At 45.3% G+C, this 18928-nt stretch overlaps 2 protein-coding genes across 3 annotated transcripts in view; one reads left to right on the forward strand and one right to left on the reverse strand.

Annotated features, from left to right (window-relative positions):
* KIF22 (kinesin family member 22) overlaps positions 1-4149 on the reverse strand; it is a 40716-nt gene extending 36567 nt beyond the window's left edge. For both annotated transcript variants that reach the window (XM_073635987.1, XM_073635986.1), the window contains exon 1: positions 4000-4149. The gene's annotated coding sequence lies outside the window, so the exon portion shown is untranslated. The remainder of the gene's footprint in view (positions 1-3999) is intronic.
* Positions 4150-4288: 139 nt separating this feature from the next.
* Positions 4289-17365, forward strand: PAGR1 (PAXIP1 associated glutamate rich protein 1). Its single transcript, XM_073635988.1, has 4 exons — positions 4289-4451; positions 10112-10572; positions 10755-10837; positions 13845-17365. Exons 2-4 carry the CDS (start codon positions 10112-10114, stop codon positions 14021-14023), a joined length of 723 nt encoding a protein of 240 aa, XP_073492089.1. The 5' UTR covers positions 4289-4451; the 3' UTR covers positions 14024-17365.
* The last annotated feature ends 1563 nt before the right edge of the window (positions 17366-18928 follow it).

Genomic DNA, 18928 nt, shown 5'->3' on the forward strand with positions numbered 1-18928 from the left:
CTCTCCATTGACACAGAAAGCAGGACTCTGCCAAGCCCCCATTGGATTTGATTGACAGCAGCGGAAGCCAATGGCTGCGCTGCTATCAATCTATCCAATGAGGACTTGAGACACTGGCTGGCGCTGGTGTGCTCATCCCGTCGCTGGAAAGACCGGGTTCAGGTAAGTAAAAAAGGGGGGCAGCTGCATCACAGGAGGTTTTCACCTTAATACATTAAGGTGAAACACCACAAGGGTTTTCAACCCCCATTAAGAACTATCTTCATGGAGTATGTCTGGGATTACATGGAGACAGAAGGATTTGAGGCACCCGACATCCACAGAAGATCTGTGCTTAGTTCTCCAAGATGTTTGGAACAACCTACCTGCCGAGTTCCTTCAAAATCTGTGTATAAGTGTACCTAGAAGAATTGATGCTTGAAGGCAGAGGGCGGTCACACCAAATATTGATTTGCATGCCTCTTCTCTTCATTTACTTTCCATTTTGTTAAAGTGACACTAAAGGTTCAGATCTTTTTTTTTTTTTTAGATAACAAACATATCATACTTACTTCCACTGTGCAGCTTGTTTTGCACAGAGTGGCCCTGAACCTGCTTCTGGGGTCCCTCAGCGGCTGTCTCGGCTCCTCCCCACATCAGATAACCCCCTGGGAGAAGCATTCTCCCAGGGGGGTTACATTGCAGGCGCGCTTTCAAGTCCAGCATTCGGTGTCCATAGACGCCGATTGCAGGACTCGGCGCCCCCCCCCGCGTCATTGGATTTGATTGATATCAGCACAGCCATTGGCTCCCACTGCTTTCAATCTATCCAATCAAGAGCCGAGAACCCCGAGCAGAGAAACAACAACTTGTCCCCGTGGGACAAGTTCGAGGGTTCAAATAAAACGGGGGGGGGGGAGCTGGGGTTTGGGCCGGTCACTGACAGGTGTTTTTTCACCTCAAAGTGGTGTTCCCATAAAAAAAAAAAAAAAAAAAAAATTAAAAGTCAGCAGCTACAAATAATGCAGCTGCTGACTTTTAATAAAAGGACACTTACCTGTCCCAGGGTACAGCGATGCAGGGGATAGAAGCCCCGCTCGTCTCCGCGGCGCCGGCATTGCAACTGTGGGTGCTCGGCTGTGGCTTCACAGCCCGGTACCCACTGCGCATTCGTGAGCGGCGCCGCACGCTGCGATTGGCCGCTCAGCAGAGCCCTTCCTGCACCGAGGGGAAGTGATGTCACCAGCCCAGGCACTGAAGGAGGCAGACTACGAGGGACCCCCTAGCAACAGCCATTTAGAGGAGAGTTAAAAAAAAAAAATTCACATTTATGCATTTTTTTTTTTTGGGTGGAACAGCACTTTAACCACTTGCCGACCATCCGCCACAGTTGTACTGCAGCAGAATGGCATGGCTGGGCAAAACGATGTTATGTAACGTCGCTTCACCCTGTGGCCACCCCCGCCATTACTAGTGAAAAAAAATTATTCATAAAAATGCCATAAAACTATCCCCTATTTTGTAGACGCTATAACTTTTGCGCAAACCAATCAATATACGCTTATTGCAATTTTTTTTACCAAAAATATGTAGAAGAATACGTATCGGCCTAAACTGAGGGGAAAAAAAAAACAAAATTTTTTGGGGGATATTTATTATAGCAAAAAGTAAAAAAAGTTGTTCTTTTTTCCAAAATTGACGCTCTTTTTTTTTGTTTATAGCGCAAAAAATAAAAACTGCAGAGGTAATCAAATACCACCAAAAGAAAGCTCTATTTGTGGGGAAAATAAAGGACGTCAATTTTGTTTGGGTACAACGTCGCACGACCGCGCAATTGTCAGTTAAAGCGACGCAGTGCCGAATCGCAAAAAGTGCTCTGGTCGGGAAGGGGTAAAATCTTTTGGGGCTGAAGCGGTTAATGCATAGGATGCATTATGGTGAAAAAACACGAACCTTTACAACCCCTTTAAATTGGAAAAAAAAAAAAAAAAAAAATTAAAAACTAGGCCTTTCCTCAGCTTTGTCACTGGCAAAAAGGAAAGCCAATAAATCGACTTTCCTGTCACATTTACACCGATCACCAGTGCCGCCCCATCTGCCCACATCAGTGGAGGAAGAAAAATGTGCTGGTTTGCAAAATTTCATAACAAAAAAATAAACAGAAAAAGGTCTTTTGTTTAGCAGGTGATCAAATACCACCAAAAGAAAGCTCTATTTGTGGGGAAAAAAAGGACATCGATTTAGTTTGGGTACAGTGACGCGCAGTTAAAGCGACGCAGTGCCGTATCGCAAAAAATGGCCTGGTCATTGGGGGGGAAAATCCTTCCGGGGCTAAGTAGATGTAAGCACGAGGCCACTCTAATGGTGTAGAGATGATTCATTATAATGAAATAGCAATCATTAGCAAGTTAGGAGTCATTTTTGTCATGTTCTTCTAAACATTATTATTACCATATTTCTGAAGAGTCCTGCTCTAACACGTACCTGTACTTCACTACAATCATTGTTCCCTCATATTTAACATGCACCTACACCCAGGAACAAAAAATGATCCTGCCAATAACATATTTCCTGTCCTAGGGTGACAACACTCAAATACATACTGTATCTACAGAGGAGCAGCACTGTCACTCTAACACAGGAAATGCACTGTCAGGCAGAAGATACAGTACATTCAACTAGGGACCCCTAGAAACCTCTGGTGGAACCTTAGAGATCCATGGAGCCATGGTTGGGAAAACTGGACTAAAAGGTCCATGTGAGGACTGGCTTTGTATATATGTTGTGGACAACACCAGGATCTCATAGCTATGATTAAGCACCATATCAGGTGTGAAACACGTTAGCTGTGCGTGTTGGTCTGTGTTCACACTGCTGCAGTACGAGTTTAGCGTGATTTTGTTCCGACTGCGTTGCGAACTTGCATTGCGAATTCTTTATGTGTTCTTGCGATTCTACTGCAAATTTTGCAGTCTGTGGCGCTGAATTTACATCGCACACGGATCAAACTCACACAGGACCTCCCCCCGCAGGTTATATTCGCAACGCATTGATGTGAACGGCACTAATGTTAATCTATGTAATTTAAATGGCTTGCGAATTTGAGCTATCACAACGCAATCGGATTTGCAGCAGTGTGAACCTAGCCTAAATGCTTTGGACTTTTGCATTTGTTTTTATGCAATAAAGGTGGATATTTGAGTGCGGCTGTCCGGCATATTTTGTTCCTAAAGTTCTTTACAAGATGTCTAATTTAAGAGGGTGGCCATTGCTTTTGATAATTATTGTGGATTGTTTTTATTATTATTTGCTTTTAAATTGTATGAAAAAAAGAAGATTATTCATTTAAAGGGGCACTAAATTCGATGCATCAATTCTCAAAAAAGAATAAAAAGGGGAGATAAAAAAAAAAAAAAGTCATGTACAGTGTCACACGACCGCACAATTGTCATTTAATGTGTGACAACGCTGAAAGCTGAAATTTGGCCTGGGCAGGAAGGGGGTAAAAGTGCCCTGTGGGCAAGTGGTTATGAGGTAGTGTGGAAAATAAATTATATATATATATATATATATATATATTTTTTTTTTTTTTTTAATTACACAGTGATGTGAGGGGGATGTGCAGTATCTGTGAGGAGCTACATGATTTTATATATATATATATACACACACACATACATAGTAATGGGAGGAAACATGCAGCCTATATACTATATACTATCTGTGAAGGGATGGAGATTTTTAATATATATATATATATATATATATATATATATATACACACACACACATACACACACACTCTGGGGTCTGAGGTGACGTGTATGTATGTGTATATATATATATATATATATATATATATATATATATATCTGTATATACAGTGTCCTCGGTATCTGAGGCGCCGTGCGGTATATAATGACATATATCTCTGTATAACTTATATAAGAAGTGTAAAGTAGGCCAGACGAGTGACCACCGCCTCCCCCCCACGCTCGGTGTGCCGCTGCTGCCATTTACCGGCCCGGTGTCCGCTCTTCCTTTTCACTGCCCTCCGCCGCTCCGGCCCACCATCGGTTACTCGCTCTCCGATTCGTATTTGGCGGCCTCCCTTCCCTTGCAGCCAATGGACGGCCGCGGCTTCGACACGTGACACGCCGAGGCTCCCGCTGAGACCGAGGCTTGGGACGCACGTCGCTCCTTACTGGCCAGTTTAAAAATCGGTCGCGTCACGTGACCCCTACTTATGCGGCCGCCATGTTTGCTGTGGGCACTGGGGTAGTGCAACGCACAGGAAGTGGGCTTGTGCCGTTGAAGCGTATGACAGTTGAGAGAGGGGGAGAAGGGCGGAAGTGACGCCGAGCGCTAGCAGGCGGCTAAACAGAGTGGAGGGAACATGGTGGCTTATGGTGTTTCTGTATTCTGATGAATGGTGAAGTGACAGCAGAGAGAAGAGCAGGACAGCCAGCACCGTGAGTGACACCATCATATGTATAGCAGGGGGAGGGCTGCCCCTGCACTGATTATACCTGGGGACCCTGGCATGATAATAGTATGATTGGTGATTTATTGTAGAAGAATTAAAATGTGTTTTCATGTCTACCTATGACCCTTTCCCCTCACGTCCTGTTCCAACTGTCACCCCACTGTGGAGATTTTCATTCACTTACTGTTTCTGTCACCCCCCTAGTATAGTTTTTACTTCCTGTTCTACCTGTGACCCCATTATAGCTTTTCCCTCACTTCCTGTCCCAGTGACCCCTGTTATAGGTTTCCCTTTCTGTTTTACCTGTGATCCCATTATAGCTTTTCCCTCACTTCCTGTCCCTGTGACCCCCGTTATAGGTTTCCCTTCCTGTTTTACCTGTGATCCCATTATAGCTTTTCCCTCACTTCCTGTTCCAACTGTGACCCCACTGTGGAGATTTCCCCTCACTTCCTGCCACTGTAATGACCCCCCCCCCCCCCCATTATAGCTTTCACTTCTTGTTCTACCAGTGACCCCATTATAGATGTTTTCCCCCTCTTCTGGTCCTTGTGACACCCATACAGGAAAACCCCAGACAGCAATAAAAAACCCTGTCCTAGTTCTAGCCGGCCATCTCGGTTTTACTCACCTGACCCACCGGTCCCTGCAGCCTCTTTCCCCCCCCCCCCCCCTATGCTCTGGCGGTCGCAGGCCTTCTGATGTCCTCCAAGACCGATGCAGAATCAATAGCTCTCCATTGGAAGAGGGTTACAATCTAGCGATCCTCAAGGAAAAAAAAGGTGGTGGTGCTACAAAACTCCTTATTACTGTGTGTGAGTGTATAGGGGATCACCGTCTGCGGGGGAAGTGGCTGGTCAGGTAAGTGATGCTGGTTTTCCCATTCGCTAGACCAGTGATGGTGAACCTCGGCACCCTGGATGTTTTGGAACTACATTTCCCCATGATGCTCATGCACTCTGCGGTGTAGTGGAGCATCATGGGAAATGTAGTTCCAAACCATCTGGGGCGCCGAGGTTCACCATCACTGCTCTAGACCTAAACAAGCAGTTAGGTCCCATTCACACTCGTGACACTTCTCCTGTGACTTGGGACTGCAGAGTGCAGACTGCAAAGTCCTACCCCAAGATTTCCAATCTTCATATCTTTGCCACTTCAAATCTGTGCCCCATTAGCGCCGGTTCACATTAGAAGCGGCACGACTTGCAGGTCGCCTCACCGAGGCGACCTGCACACGACTGCCGCGGCGACTTGCAAGACGACTTCTGTATAGAAGTCTATGCAAGTCGCCCCCAAAGTAGTACAGGAACCTTTCTTCTAAGTCGGAGCGACGCAAGAACGGTTCCATTGTACAGAACGGGAGGCGACTTGTCAGGCGGCTAGGTCGCCTGACAAGTTGCCCCCGTTTGAACCGGCCCTGAGACCCCTGATGTATCAATAAAGAGAACCTGTCACAAAGAGTTTGTCACTGAGGGTACGTTTTGTCCCCTGTGTGATAGAAATAAAATTTGAAAGAAAAAGTTGCCCTCAAGCACTTAACCCCCCCCCCCTGTAAAAAAAAAAAAAGATTTTGAGCCCTCCCCGCCCCATGTAGGATTTATTTTTTAATTTTTTATTAAGGTTAATAAACCCTTTAACTGTGTATGTTGGCCCTAGAATTATTGCGCTCACTTTCGCGACATTATGTCACATGTGTATTGCAAGCCACGTTTCCATGCGCACACAAACTTAACACACCCATCAGGGTCACCTACTCATGGAAACGTGGCTTGCACTACACATGTGACATAACGTTGCGAAAATGAGCGCAATAATTCCAGGGTCAACATACACACTTAAAGGGTTTGTTAACCTAAAAAAAAAAAAAAAAAAAATCCTGTTCCTTTAACCACTTCAATACCGGGCATTTTCACCCCCTTCCTGCCCAGGCCAATTTTCAGTTTTCAGCGCTGTAATATTTTGAATGACAATTGCACGGTCATGCAACACTGCACCCAAGTGAATTTTTTTATCATATTTTTTTTTTCCTCACAAATAGAGCTTTCTTTTGGTGGTATTTGATCACCTCTGCGGTTTTTATTTTTTTGCGCTATAAACAAAAGAAGAGGGACAAGTTTGAAAAAAACAAAAAAACAAAACATAATATTTTTCACTTTTTGCCATAAAAAATATACCCCCCCCTCCAAAAAAAATATATATATTTTTTCCTCAGTTTAGGCCAATATGTATTCTTCTACATATTTTTGGTAAAAAAAATCGCAATAAGCGTATGTTGATTGGTTTGCGCAAAAGTTATAGCGTCTAAAAATAAGGGATAGATTTATGGCATTTTTATTATTATTATATTTTTTACTAGTAATGGCGGCGATCTGTGATTTTTCTCATGACTGTGACATTGCGGCGGATATATTGGACACTTTTGACACTATTTTGGGACCACTGACAGTTATACAGCAATTAGTGCTATAAATATGCACTGATTACTGTATAAATGTCACGGAAGGGGTTAACACTAGGGGGCGATCAAGGGGTTAAATGTGTTACCTGGGGAGTGATACTGACTAGGGGAGGAGACTGATCAGTGTTCCTATATAATAAGGAACACACGATCGGTCTCTTCTCCCCTGACAGGACGTGGATCTGTGCATTTACACACACAGATCCACGGTCCTGCTCTGTAACGAGCGATCGCGAGTGCCCGGCGGACATCACCGTGCATGCGCATCGGCTCCTAGGTGACGCAGTGGGGGTGCGCACGCCCTCTACCTGCCGGGAAGCCGAGGACGTCATGTGACGCCCGCCCAGGATGGAAGATCTCATCTGCGGACGTCCTATGACGATGTGCGGGTAGGGAAGCGGTTAAAGCACGTTATGCAGCACAGTGCTTGTGCTGTGTAATTTGGCCCTTCTATCACCTGAAATACCTGGCTGATCCTACCTGGTTCTGCCCTCCCCTTTGTAAACTGACCATGGTATATCATGGCTGCTGAGCCCTGACACCGTGGTCAGTTTACCTGCCTCCGTCATCTGCAGTGTTTCCTGTCTCTCCTCCGTCCTCTCCCCCCTCCCTGCCTGTCAGCTCCTTGCCCCCTCCCCTCCTACTGCTCAAATTAGGGTTACATTTACATTATCCTCTCGGTTGATTCATGTAATGTCCTCCTGTGACTGTGCTTTAATAAAAACAAACAAAATGCAGCTGTATACCTGTTTACAGAGCGCCAATTGGCGCTCGCGTGACCCACCGCCTCTCTCCTCTCTCGTATGACACATGCAGCGGGCGGTGCCGCCTCTTTCCTCCTCCCCCTCCTGACTGACATCAGCGGGGGATCCTCAGACCCGCCCGCTGCAGCTGTCTTAGGGGAGAGGCGGTGGGTCACGTGAGCGGCGCTCTGTAATCAGGTATATAGCTGCATTTTTTAAAATAAAACACAGTCAGAGGGCAGACATTACATGAATCAACTCAGAGGATAAGGTAAATTTTAACCCTGTGGGTTAACCAAAATCTGTAGCTGCTGACGTTTAATAAACAGATCGTTCGATCATCCATCAATCAAGATGTGACATCCCAACCACTGTGTTCTTCTTCTTCTTTTTTTTTTTTTTTTTTTTTTTTTTAGTTACTGGGCATGGAGGAGGAGGGAGGGACTGGGCTGTCATTTAGGATCTGTATACACGCCCACATGTGTGATGTCATACCATGTGACCTGAAAAGCTCAGCTCAACAAGGAAATGTTCTCTCCAGCAATTGAGACCAAACTGAGCATGTGCAGCTTTACTACTCTGACTGTATCTTATCTGGCCTTGTCCAGAGAGACCCTGCAGGAGGGGGAGGATCTGTCCATATACAGGATCAAACAGCCTTTTTACACAATACAGAGGATTAACCCCTTAAGTTCCACGGGGATTAAAACAAGCATGCTTTACTGCATATACAGACAGGTTTTACTGTTGTGGGTTTAGTAACACTTTAACCACTTTCCGGCCAGCCGACTCATTTTACTTTGGCAGGTCGCGCACGATCCCACGAGCCGTCGTAGCTATACGTCGGCTCGTGGGATCAGGATAGCAGGCGAGCACATGCGTGCCCAGTGCACTGCGGGTGTGCCGATGCTCGTGGCAGATGACCACCGGTCACGAGCGATCGCGGACACGAGAGGCAGAACACGGAAGTGTGTGTGTGTGTGTGTGTGTGTATAAACACACAAATCCCTGTTCTGTTCTCTGAGGAGAGACAGATCGTGAGTTCCTACTAGCTAGGAACCACGATCCGTCACTTCCTCTAGTCAGTCCCCTCCCCCTATAGTTAGAAAAACACACACAGGGAACACGGTTAACCCCTTGATCGCCCCCTACTGTTAACCCCTTCCCTGCCAGTGACATCTTTACAGTAATCAGTGCATTTTTATAGCACTGATCGCTGTATAAATGCCAATGGTCCCAAAAATGTGTCAAAAGTGTCCGATGTGTCCGCCATAATGTCGCAGTCCCGATAAAAATCGCAGATCGCCAAAATTACTAATAAAAAAAAAAAATTAATAAAAATGCCATAAAACTATCCCCTATTTTGTAGACGCTATAAGTTTTGCGCAAACCAATCAATATACGCTTATTGCGATATTTTTTTTTTTTTTTTATATATATACCAAAAATTTGTAGAAGAATACATATCGGCCTAAACTGAGAAAAAAATAGCTTTTTAAAAAAAAAAAAAAAAATTGGGGATATTTATTATAGCAAAAAGTACAAAATATTGTGTTGTGTGTTTTTTTTTTTTTTTTTTTTTTTTCAAAATTGTCGCTTTTTTTTGTTTATAGCGCAAAAAATAAAAACCGCAGAGGTGATCAAATACCACCAAAAGAAAGCTCCATTTGTGGGGAAAAAAAGGACATCAATTTTGTTTGGGTACAACGTCGCACGATCGCGCAATTGTCAGTTAAAGCGACACAGTGCCGAATCGCAAAAAGTGCTCTGGTCATTCAGCAGCCAAATCTTCCAGGGCTGAAGTGGTTAAAGTGAAGCAAGACCTTTTTTTTTTTTTTCACTTTTCAGTGCATGTACTGCATTGCAAAAATCCTTTACAGGTATAACTGATTACCTAGGCAAGCTGGCGGACCCCAAAATCGGATATGTTGTAGTCCGGGGTCCCCTCCTGGTGCTCCCAGAGTTTGGTGTCCCTGTCACTTCTGGTTCAGGAGCAGTGCCATGTCAAGCTGACCAAGATTTCCCATAGGCGCCAATGTGCCCGTACTTGCGAGTGTATGTAAAGTGAGGGTACGTAAAGCGGGGTATGCCTGTAGTGTATTTTTTTTTTTACTGAGAATTTTCACTTGATAAACCCTTGTGCAAGTATCGAGTGACATAAAAAAAATTGTAACTACCACTATTTTATTCTGCAGGGCATCTGCTTTAATGTTTGGGGGTTTTAACAAAATCCTCTGGCCTAAATTGATTTTTCAAACATGTCCAATAAATACAAAAAAACGGCTCTAGCAGCAAAAGTGTTAATACACGTCAGCTATTTGTTTTATTTTACTAAGTCCTTGTGATTTTTAGCATGTTTGTATTCTGTTCTTCGGCAGTGTAGACTAGAATACACCTACAGTATACCGCCCAATCAGAATGTCATTGTATTTTGTCCCCACGCAGATGCAGGAAGCCTCGGAAGATGGGGAGCAGAAGGTGACGGCCGGTATGGAGTCCCTGGCTGTGAAGGAGGAAGAGGAAGGAGAAAGGGAGGAACAGAACCAGAAGGAGGAGGGGGAAGAGGAAGAGGCAGAGGCGGAGGAGGAGGAGGAGAGGGAGAAGGAAGAGGAAGAGGGCGAGGCGGAGGAGGAGGAACGGGACCGGCAGGATGAGGAGGAGGACGAGGAGGAGGAGGATGATGATGAAGACTGGTGCATCCCGTGCAGTGATGATGACGTGGATGAGACGGAGGGCTGGATGCCGCAAACAGAGGAGATCAAGCGCCTGTATGAGCTGATCGCCAGCGAGGGGAGCCTCCCGCTTCAGGTGGACATCCTGGCTCGGCGACCTCCGACTCCGGAGCCGGATCCCGAAGATGAGGATTCTGACCAGGAACAGGAGGAAGAGGAGGAGGAGGAAGAAAGGTGAGTGGATTTATAAGTTGAATAGTAAAACACCAGGTAGGTATATGGTGATAATATATATATATATATATATATATATATATATATATATATATATATATATATATATATATATATATATATATAGTGTTATGTAAAGCAGATGTGACAAATTTTCTGTTTTTGTCCTTTTTCTTCTGCAGGCAGCATGTTCCCACGGAGTTTGACTTTGACGATGAACCAGTCACCCCTAAAAATTCAATGATTGACAGAAGGAGAACGCCCGGTATGTACGGGGATAATGGACTGGGTGGGGATTGGGAAGGGTCTCCTATGTAGATAAAACATTAGTAATGGGGGCTCTATTCTAAATGGAGAGAAGATGTTTGTGCAGGACACCATGATGTTTACTTCACACTGCTCCTGCACTCTTCATCAGATGTAGTATCTTGCATACAGTCAAGGCATTTCAGCCAAGCTGTGTGTCATGCTGAGGGTCGAGGTTCAGGTGAATGTTTCATGATCGAGGTTTGAGGTGAACGTGCCATGATAAAGGCCCGGGTTGAGGGTGAAGGCCCGGGTTGAGGGTGGACTTGCTACGATGGAAAAAAAAGTAACAATCAACGCGTTTCTGGGGGCAACACCACTCCCCCTTCATCAGGGCTCAACAAAGGATAAAACATGCGGAAATAATGACTTCACAGACCCAAATTAGAAACAGTACTGAACTCTCGTCATGGAGTAACAACTAGGCAGCTGTGGCTGAGCAAAGGAGGAGGGCAGTGTCTGAAGAGAGTTCGTTACTCTAATTCTAATATACTGTAGATCTGTGAAGTCATGGTTTTCTCTGAGTCCATCAAGTTTTATCCAGCGTTGAGCCCTGATAAAAGGGTAATGGTGTTGCTCCCCCAAAATGTTATTTTGTTTGACTTTTTTTTTCACAAACAATTAAAACACTCTTGGACTGATGCATCCTGTTTTGTTATGCCACTCCTTTCTTTATTTCTATAGTATGAGAAAGGCCTTGGTTTCAGTGAGTGTGCCGTGATGAAGGCTAAGGTGTGTGTGAATGTGACATGATGTGGGTGAATGTGCCATGTTGAAGGCTAAGGTGTGTGTGAATGTGACATGATGTGGGTGAATGTGCCATGTTGAAGGCTAAGGTGTGTGTGAATGTGACATGATGTGGGTGAATGTGCCATGTTGAAGGCTAAGGTGTGTGTGAATGTGAGATGATGTGGGTGAATGTGCCATGTTGAAGGCTAAGGTGTGTGTGAATGTGACATGATGTGGGTGAATGTGCCATGTTGAAGGCTAAGGTGTGTGTGAATGTGACATGATGTGGGTGAATGTGCCATGTTGAAGGCTAAGGTGTGTGTGAATGTGACATGATGTGGGTGAATATGACATGAAGGCCAAGGTATAACTGAACGTGCCATAATAGAGGCTGAGGTTTTGGTAAAAGTGCCATAATGAAGGCCTGGGTTGTGCGTGAATGTGAAATGATGAAGACCGAGGTTTGGCTGAATGTGCCATGATGAAGATACCACTGTGCATAGTACACCGCTGTTTTTATTGCTCCTGCCCTCTTCATCAGATGTAGCAGATCACATATAACCAAGGAGTTTCAGCCAATCCTTGTGCCACCATAGAGCCCAAGGTTCGGCTAAATGTTCCATGGTGGTGGCAGAGCTTTGGGTGAATGTGACATGATGGAGGCCAACTTTGACCAAAATGTGCTGGCTGTATGTAATCTACTATCTCCAGTGAAGAATCAATAGAGGCTTTTAAAATATAAGGTTCCTAAGTACTGATCAATGTAATGGCGACCTCTTCTTTTTTTTAAATGAAACTGATATATTATATGATATAATCCACTCAAACAGTATTTGTTGTCTCGTCCCCTAGGGGAGGGCCTTTACAGTGTGCTTTAGGCCCCTTTCACACGGGCGCTCTGATCAGGTCTGCCTGTCAGTTTTTTCAGGCGTACCTGATCGTACGCTCTATTCACCTCTATGCAGCAGCGGATGTCCGCTGGTATCCGATCCGAACCCCGAAACCCTATTCTCCATCCGTCTGCAGAATCGGATCTGATTAAAACGGACAGGCAGTCCGTTTTCATCCGATCTCCATAGAGGACAGTGGGACTCTGACACGTCCTTCTCTGCACAGTGAGCGGAGATGGACCTGTTATCTGCCTGCTCAGCGGGGATCAGCGGAGCGGATCGGACAAGCCCGTGTGAAAGGGGCCTAAAAGTGGTTCTAAAGACAGAAGGTATTTTATCTTAAAATGGCTCTAAAGGACTCTCTGTGCTGCCCCCCAATACTTACCTGGGCCTGATCTCGATCCAGCGATGTGCACGAGTGTCTCGGATCACTGGGGACACTGCCTCCTCATTGGCTGAGCCATTGGCTCCCGCTGCTGTTAATCAGGAGGGGGGGGGGGGGCACAGCCGAGCCGCGGCTCTGTGTGTGAATGAACACACAGTGAATCAGCTCGGGAGCACACCTGCTCTATTGCGCCCGTTGCAAGCTGCTTGCTCTGGGTGCACTCAACAGGAGGGAGGAGCCAGGAGTGCCAGTGAGGGACCCAAGAAGAAGAATATCATGGTTGCTCTGTGCAAAACCAGCTGCACAGAGCAGGTGTGTATATATATATATATATATATATATATATATATATATATATATATATATATATATATATATATATATTTTAAAGAGATAGTCCCTTTATATTTACCCGAGCCGCATCTCTACCCAGTAATGTGCACAAGAGCAGTCTCTCGCTCGCTCGCTCGCTCTCTCTCGCTCTCGCTCTCGCTCTCACTCTCTCGCTCTCTCCCCCTCACTGAGTCGCACAGCAGCGAGAGCTATTGGCTCCCACTGCTGTCAGTTACAGCCAGCGAGCCAATAAGGAGAGAGTGGGGAGTGGGGCCAATCCGTGCTCTGCGTGTGAATGGACAATGTCCATTCACAGGAGCATGGCTCGGGAGCAAGCCTGCTCGACTGCCCCATAGCAAGACCCTCGCTATTGGGGGCTCTCAGTAGGGGGGAGGAGCCAGGACCACTGACTGGGGACCCTAGAAGAAGAGGATCCTGGGCTGCCATGTGCAAAGTCATTACAAAGAGCAGGTAAGTATAACTTGTTTGTTTATTTATTTTAAATGACAAGCTTTACAATCAATATAATACAGGCCATCGTGTAATTGCTGTCAGTAACCTTATCATTGATTTGTTGTGTAATGTGAATTTAAATGGAACATCCAATAACTGTTTCCCTTGTTCCTCAGTGAGGAGCAGCCAGAAGAGGGAGGCCAGGCTGGATAAGGTTCTCTCGGACATGAAGCGTCATAAGAAGATCGAAGAGCAGATCCTAAAAACGGGCCGCGACCTCTTTGATATGGACCCTGACTCCGTACCCACGCCAAAACGCTCCTCCGCAATCTTCCCCCGACAGAGGAAATACTGAACTAATGGGACATAGAGACTGGAAGTAAATTAATAAAAGTGGGACCCCATTTGGTTGTGAACATTCGATGGATGAGGCTATGTTCTGAGAATGCTTGACCAAGAGCCAGCACTGTTATCTGGAGCACAAACATTTTAAAAATGGCTCCGCTCCAGGCAACCTCGTGGCAGCAACCGAGTCTCCGAAATCCGCCTTCTTCCCTCAAGACATGTAGACATTCAGGCTGCGCTCTGCCGTGTTCTTTGCTGAATTACAAGTTTTATTGGCACCAAACAAAGTCAGACATCTTCTCTGCTGGGCATGGCTCCACCACAATATGGACTTGGACACAGAGCTTCTAAGCCAATGGAGTTGTGTCTGATGGGGAAGGAGTTGTCTGATTGACCTTGTCTGGTGCCAATAAAGGTTGTTGTGATTTAAAAAACAAAAAACAGTGAACTGCGTCCTGAATGTTTACACACAGTCACCTGGAATGCAAGAGGGAAGGCAATCAAAACTTCTGATGGAGGGAATCTTGTTAAAGCCCAACTCCAAACTTTGTTCCCTTCCACCTCCCTTCCACCTCCCTTCCTCCCTTATACACCGCACTGGCATTTTTTTTTTTTTTTTTTCTTAATCTATTATTGCCTTTTCCGACATCCTCAGGCTGGCTCTATGGCTCTATGGTGCTGCAGGGGATTCTTCCTCTTAGCCTCTCCTCAGGGCTGGCCAGTCCTCATTGGTGCAGAGAGCAGCACTGTGGGGGATGTCTGTGCTGCACAGTGAATGCAAGGCTCCAGGGAGACGTCCCTGCACTCAAGGTATGTCCTCGCTTCTCCTTGTTGACCCCGACTTTGTTCAGCTTGGGGAACCGAGGACATCTTGTGGCAGAGGAGAGGTACTGTAGGGGACTCCAGATTGCAGCCTGAACTGGAGGACGTTTTTTCAGGGAAAAAAATTAGTCCGGAGTTGGGGTTTACTTGATTGATGTGCCAAATGTCTCTTCGAATAGTCACGCCTTTCTCTGACAAACGTTTTCTTGGATTGCCTACTTTCATTTTCAGGATACCCAGCAGATGTTCTACTGGGAAACACTTGGGTGGTTTATAGTGATCACAGTCATGTCATGATTGTACGGTTTACCTGAGAAGTTATTTGTGGTGTGACATTCACATTGTACATGCTTGTCGTATTCTGTACTGTGATCTGCCGAGTCTCTGTCTACATAGCATTCTGTGTATTATGTGCCTGAGTCGGCTACCTAACTGAAGCACTACTGAGAAAAATCCAATCGGCCACATAAGGCGGGTATTGGTTTTGGTAAGCTTGAGCAGAAGAAAAGTTTTGCCTTGTAACAGAGGAACTATAAAGCACATCCACTGTGTAGCACCACTAAGCAGGAAGCTAAATGAAGAAGATTAGAATGATGTACTGTATATAGCTTAAAGGATTTGTATATGGATTCCCTTTAACTGAGAAAAGGTGCAGAGCACAAGAGAAAGGACAAGGTATTCTTCAGTGTGATTGAAATGTTCATTAAATGGTGCCAGTATGATTTGCTTTCTATATGAAATAAGTGGTGGGGGGTCCTGGCAGAAATCTTGTGAGCTGGTAACTTCTGTGCTGTCTGCATGTTCTGACTGTTATCAGTTACATTGTTTCTAGCTCACTGTGGACTACGGAACACCTTCACTGTACTTTACTGAGGGTGGAGGGGGTCTGTAGTCCTGTACTGCCCTGCTCCTCCATGGATAAAATATGGCCAGGGAAAGATGTCATCTCGGAATGTGTTACTGACCGGAAAGTAAAGGAATAAGGGTCCTTTCACACGGGACAGATCCGTGATGATCCGCCCCGTGAACATCCGCTTGCTCAGCGGGGATTGCTCCGTGGATCCCCGCTGAGCAGGCAGGTGACAGGTCCTGTCAGAGTGCCGCTCTCCCCTATGGGGGATCGGATGACGATGGACCGTAGAGTCCGTCGTCACTCGATCCGATAACGGATGGAAAAGTAGGTTTTTCCTCCGTTACACTTTTTTTGGATCGGAGCGGGTCAGATGTCAGCTGACATCCGACGCTCCATAGAGGTCTATGGAGGGTCCGTTCAGGTCCGCCTAAAAAACTGACAGGCGGACCTGAACGGATCGTTCATGTGAAAGAGGCCTAAGACCGCTTTAAAAAAGAAAACAAATGCAGCCACCGCCTCTAAAGGGCTCATGCACATGGCATCTCAAAGATGCGGCTCCTACAGGCCTTAAAAGTTTTTGTTTTGTTTGGGGGTTTTTGGGGGTTTTTTTGAGCTCTCATTTTTTGCTGCCTGGAATCTGCCATCCATGTTAGCCAATTTTTCCATGCACACAATCGGGGTTATTTACGAAAGGCCAATCCTCTTTGCACTACACGGTGGGTTGGTGTCATGCCACATCTTCAAGGACAGGGTCCCCTCTTTACGTAGGGTCCACTGCTTACCTTGGGCCTTGTATAGCGCCCTGCCAGAGCAGTATACAGTGCAGTCGCTGTAGATCCGAGGGGGACATGCAAGAAAAATAAAAAAGAGCATTTTAGCTTGCACATGATTGGATGATAAAATCAGCAGAGCTTCCCCTCATTTCAGATCTTCCCCTCAGATGTACAGCGATTGCACTTCCAAGTGCACTTGTAGTGCAAAGTGGATTTGCCTTTTGTAAATAACCCCCTATGGCTCTTTCACAAAAAAAAAAACTCCACCAAACTTGCATTTTTGAGGAGCTTTCAAGCAGAAAAGACACCTAAATGCCCAACAAACTTGTAAAAAAGCATGAAAATGCACAAAAAAAAGGGGGGGGGGTGGTATGTGGAAAAAAAAATGTTTATGCTCAAAAAAGCTCAATAAAAACACACAAAAGAGCACAAAATAAGCACACGCTTCTTCAAGCTTTTAGGCAGAGAAATAAAAGCTCAAATGCCTGGAAAAGCAGCTTTTTTTTTTGAGCTGCAGTGGGGATGAGTCCAAAGGGGACTGGTAAGCTGCTGCAATTTATTACATTTTTTGTTCTTGGGTTTGGATATATTTTAAAGCAGATCTTCACCCCCAACCCTGTATATACGCTCTATACTGTATGGAGCTCAGGCAATTTATACAGCATTCTCTGCGAGTGCACCTGTTAGTGAAGAAATGGTTCCTTTGGGCCACCTTGGCCCAAACAAATCTAAATAGACACTAAATGTGGAGTTTGGCTTTAAATGAGGACGGAGATGGAAGATAACCCTTGGAGTAAAGCAAGTCATCAATGGAAGGTTCTCCCAACAGCTTCCTCTGTATGGAACCAGTATTGTAATTATGTGTATGTTGCCGATGCCATGTAAATAAATGTGTTTTTTTAAATTTTGTGGTTTATTTATCTGCAGTACCTAGTTTTGGCCACATGGTGGTGCTATAACAGAGCAGGTTTCATGCTGTTGCGTAGTATCCAGAGCAGACATTTTCGACTGGGGTTCCTCCAGAGGTTGCTAGGGGTTCACGGAGCTTATTATTCTGGGACCAATGCCACTTGGCAGGGTCTGTAGCATGATACCAATGGATCTTTCAGGCCTCCTGATGAACACGGGTGTATAAAATGTTGTGTTCAGGTCCATAGTGCATACAGTGTTATATGGCTCTGAACTCTGCACTATTGTAGGCCTATAGGGCCCGTGCACATGGCTGCGTTGTGGTCAGAGTTCCCCTGTCACATTGAGATGTATAAACCAAAACATCTTTGATTTTTGTGAGTATTTACTCAGTTTTGTGTATAAATGTTTGTGGAAATTATTAGAGTACAGTATTCACAGCGCTTCACTTTTTCCACATTTTGTTATGTTACAACCTTATTCCAAAATGGATTACATTCATTATATTCCTCAAAATCCTACAAACAATACTCCATAATGACAACGCGAACATTTGTTTGAAATCTTTGCAAATTTATAATAAATAACTAAATCCCATGTACATAATTATTCACATCCTTTGCCATGACACTCATAATTGAGCTCAGGTACATCCTGTTTCCACTGATCATCCTTGAGATGTTTCTACAACTTGATTGGAGTCCACCTGTAGTAAATTCAGTTGATTGGACATGATTTGGAAAGGCACACCCCTGTCTATATAAAGGTCCCACATGTCAGAGCACAAACCAAGCCATGAAGTCCAAGGAATTGTCTGTAGACCACTGAAGACAGGATTGTATGGAGGCCCACATCTGGGGAAGGGTACAGAAAAAAATCTGTAGCTTTGAAGGTCCCAATGAGCACAGTGGCCTCCATCATCTGTAAATGAAAGAAGTTTGGAACCACCAGGACTCTTCCTAGAGCGGGCCACCGAGCCAAACTAAGCGATCGGGGGAGAAGGGACTTAGTCAGGGAGGTGACCAAGAACCCGATGGTCACTCTGACAGAGCTCCAGCGTTTCTCTAAGGAGAGAGGAGAACCTTACAGAAGAACAACCATCTCTGCATCACTCCACCAATCAGGCCTCTATGGTAGAGTGGCCAGACGGAAGCCACTCCTCAGTAAAAGGCACATGACGGCCCACCTGGAGTTTGCCAAAAGGCACCTGAAGGACTCTCAGACCATGAGAAACAAAATTCTCTGGTCTGATGAAATAAAGTTTGAACTCTTTGGCCTGAATGGCAAGCGTCACGTCTTGAGGAAACCAGGCACCGCTCATCACCTGGCCAAAACCATCCCTACAGTGAAGCATGGTGGTGGCAGCATCACGCTGTAGGGATGTTTTTCAGCGGCAGCAACTGAGAATCTAGTCAGGATGGAGGGAAAGATAAATGCAGCAATGTATAGAGACATCCTTGAAGAAAACCTGCTCCAGAGCGCTCTGGACCTCAGACTGAGGTGAAGGTTCATCTTCCAAGAGGATAAAGACCCTAAGCACACAGCCAAGATAACAAAG

This window comes from Aquarana catesbeiana, linkage group LG06 (assembly GCF_042186555.1).
Source record: "Aquarana catesbeiana isolate 2022-GZ linkage group LG06, ASM4218655v1, whole genome shotgun sequence".
Taxonomy (NCBI): domain Eukaryota; kingdom Metazoa; phylum Chordata; class Amphibia; order Anura; family Ranidae; genus Aquarana; species Aquarana catesbeiana.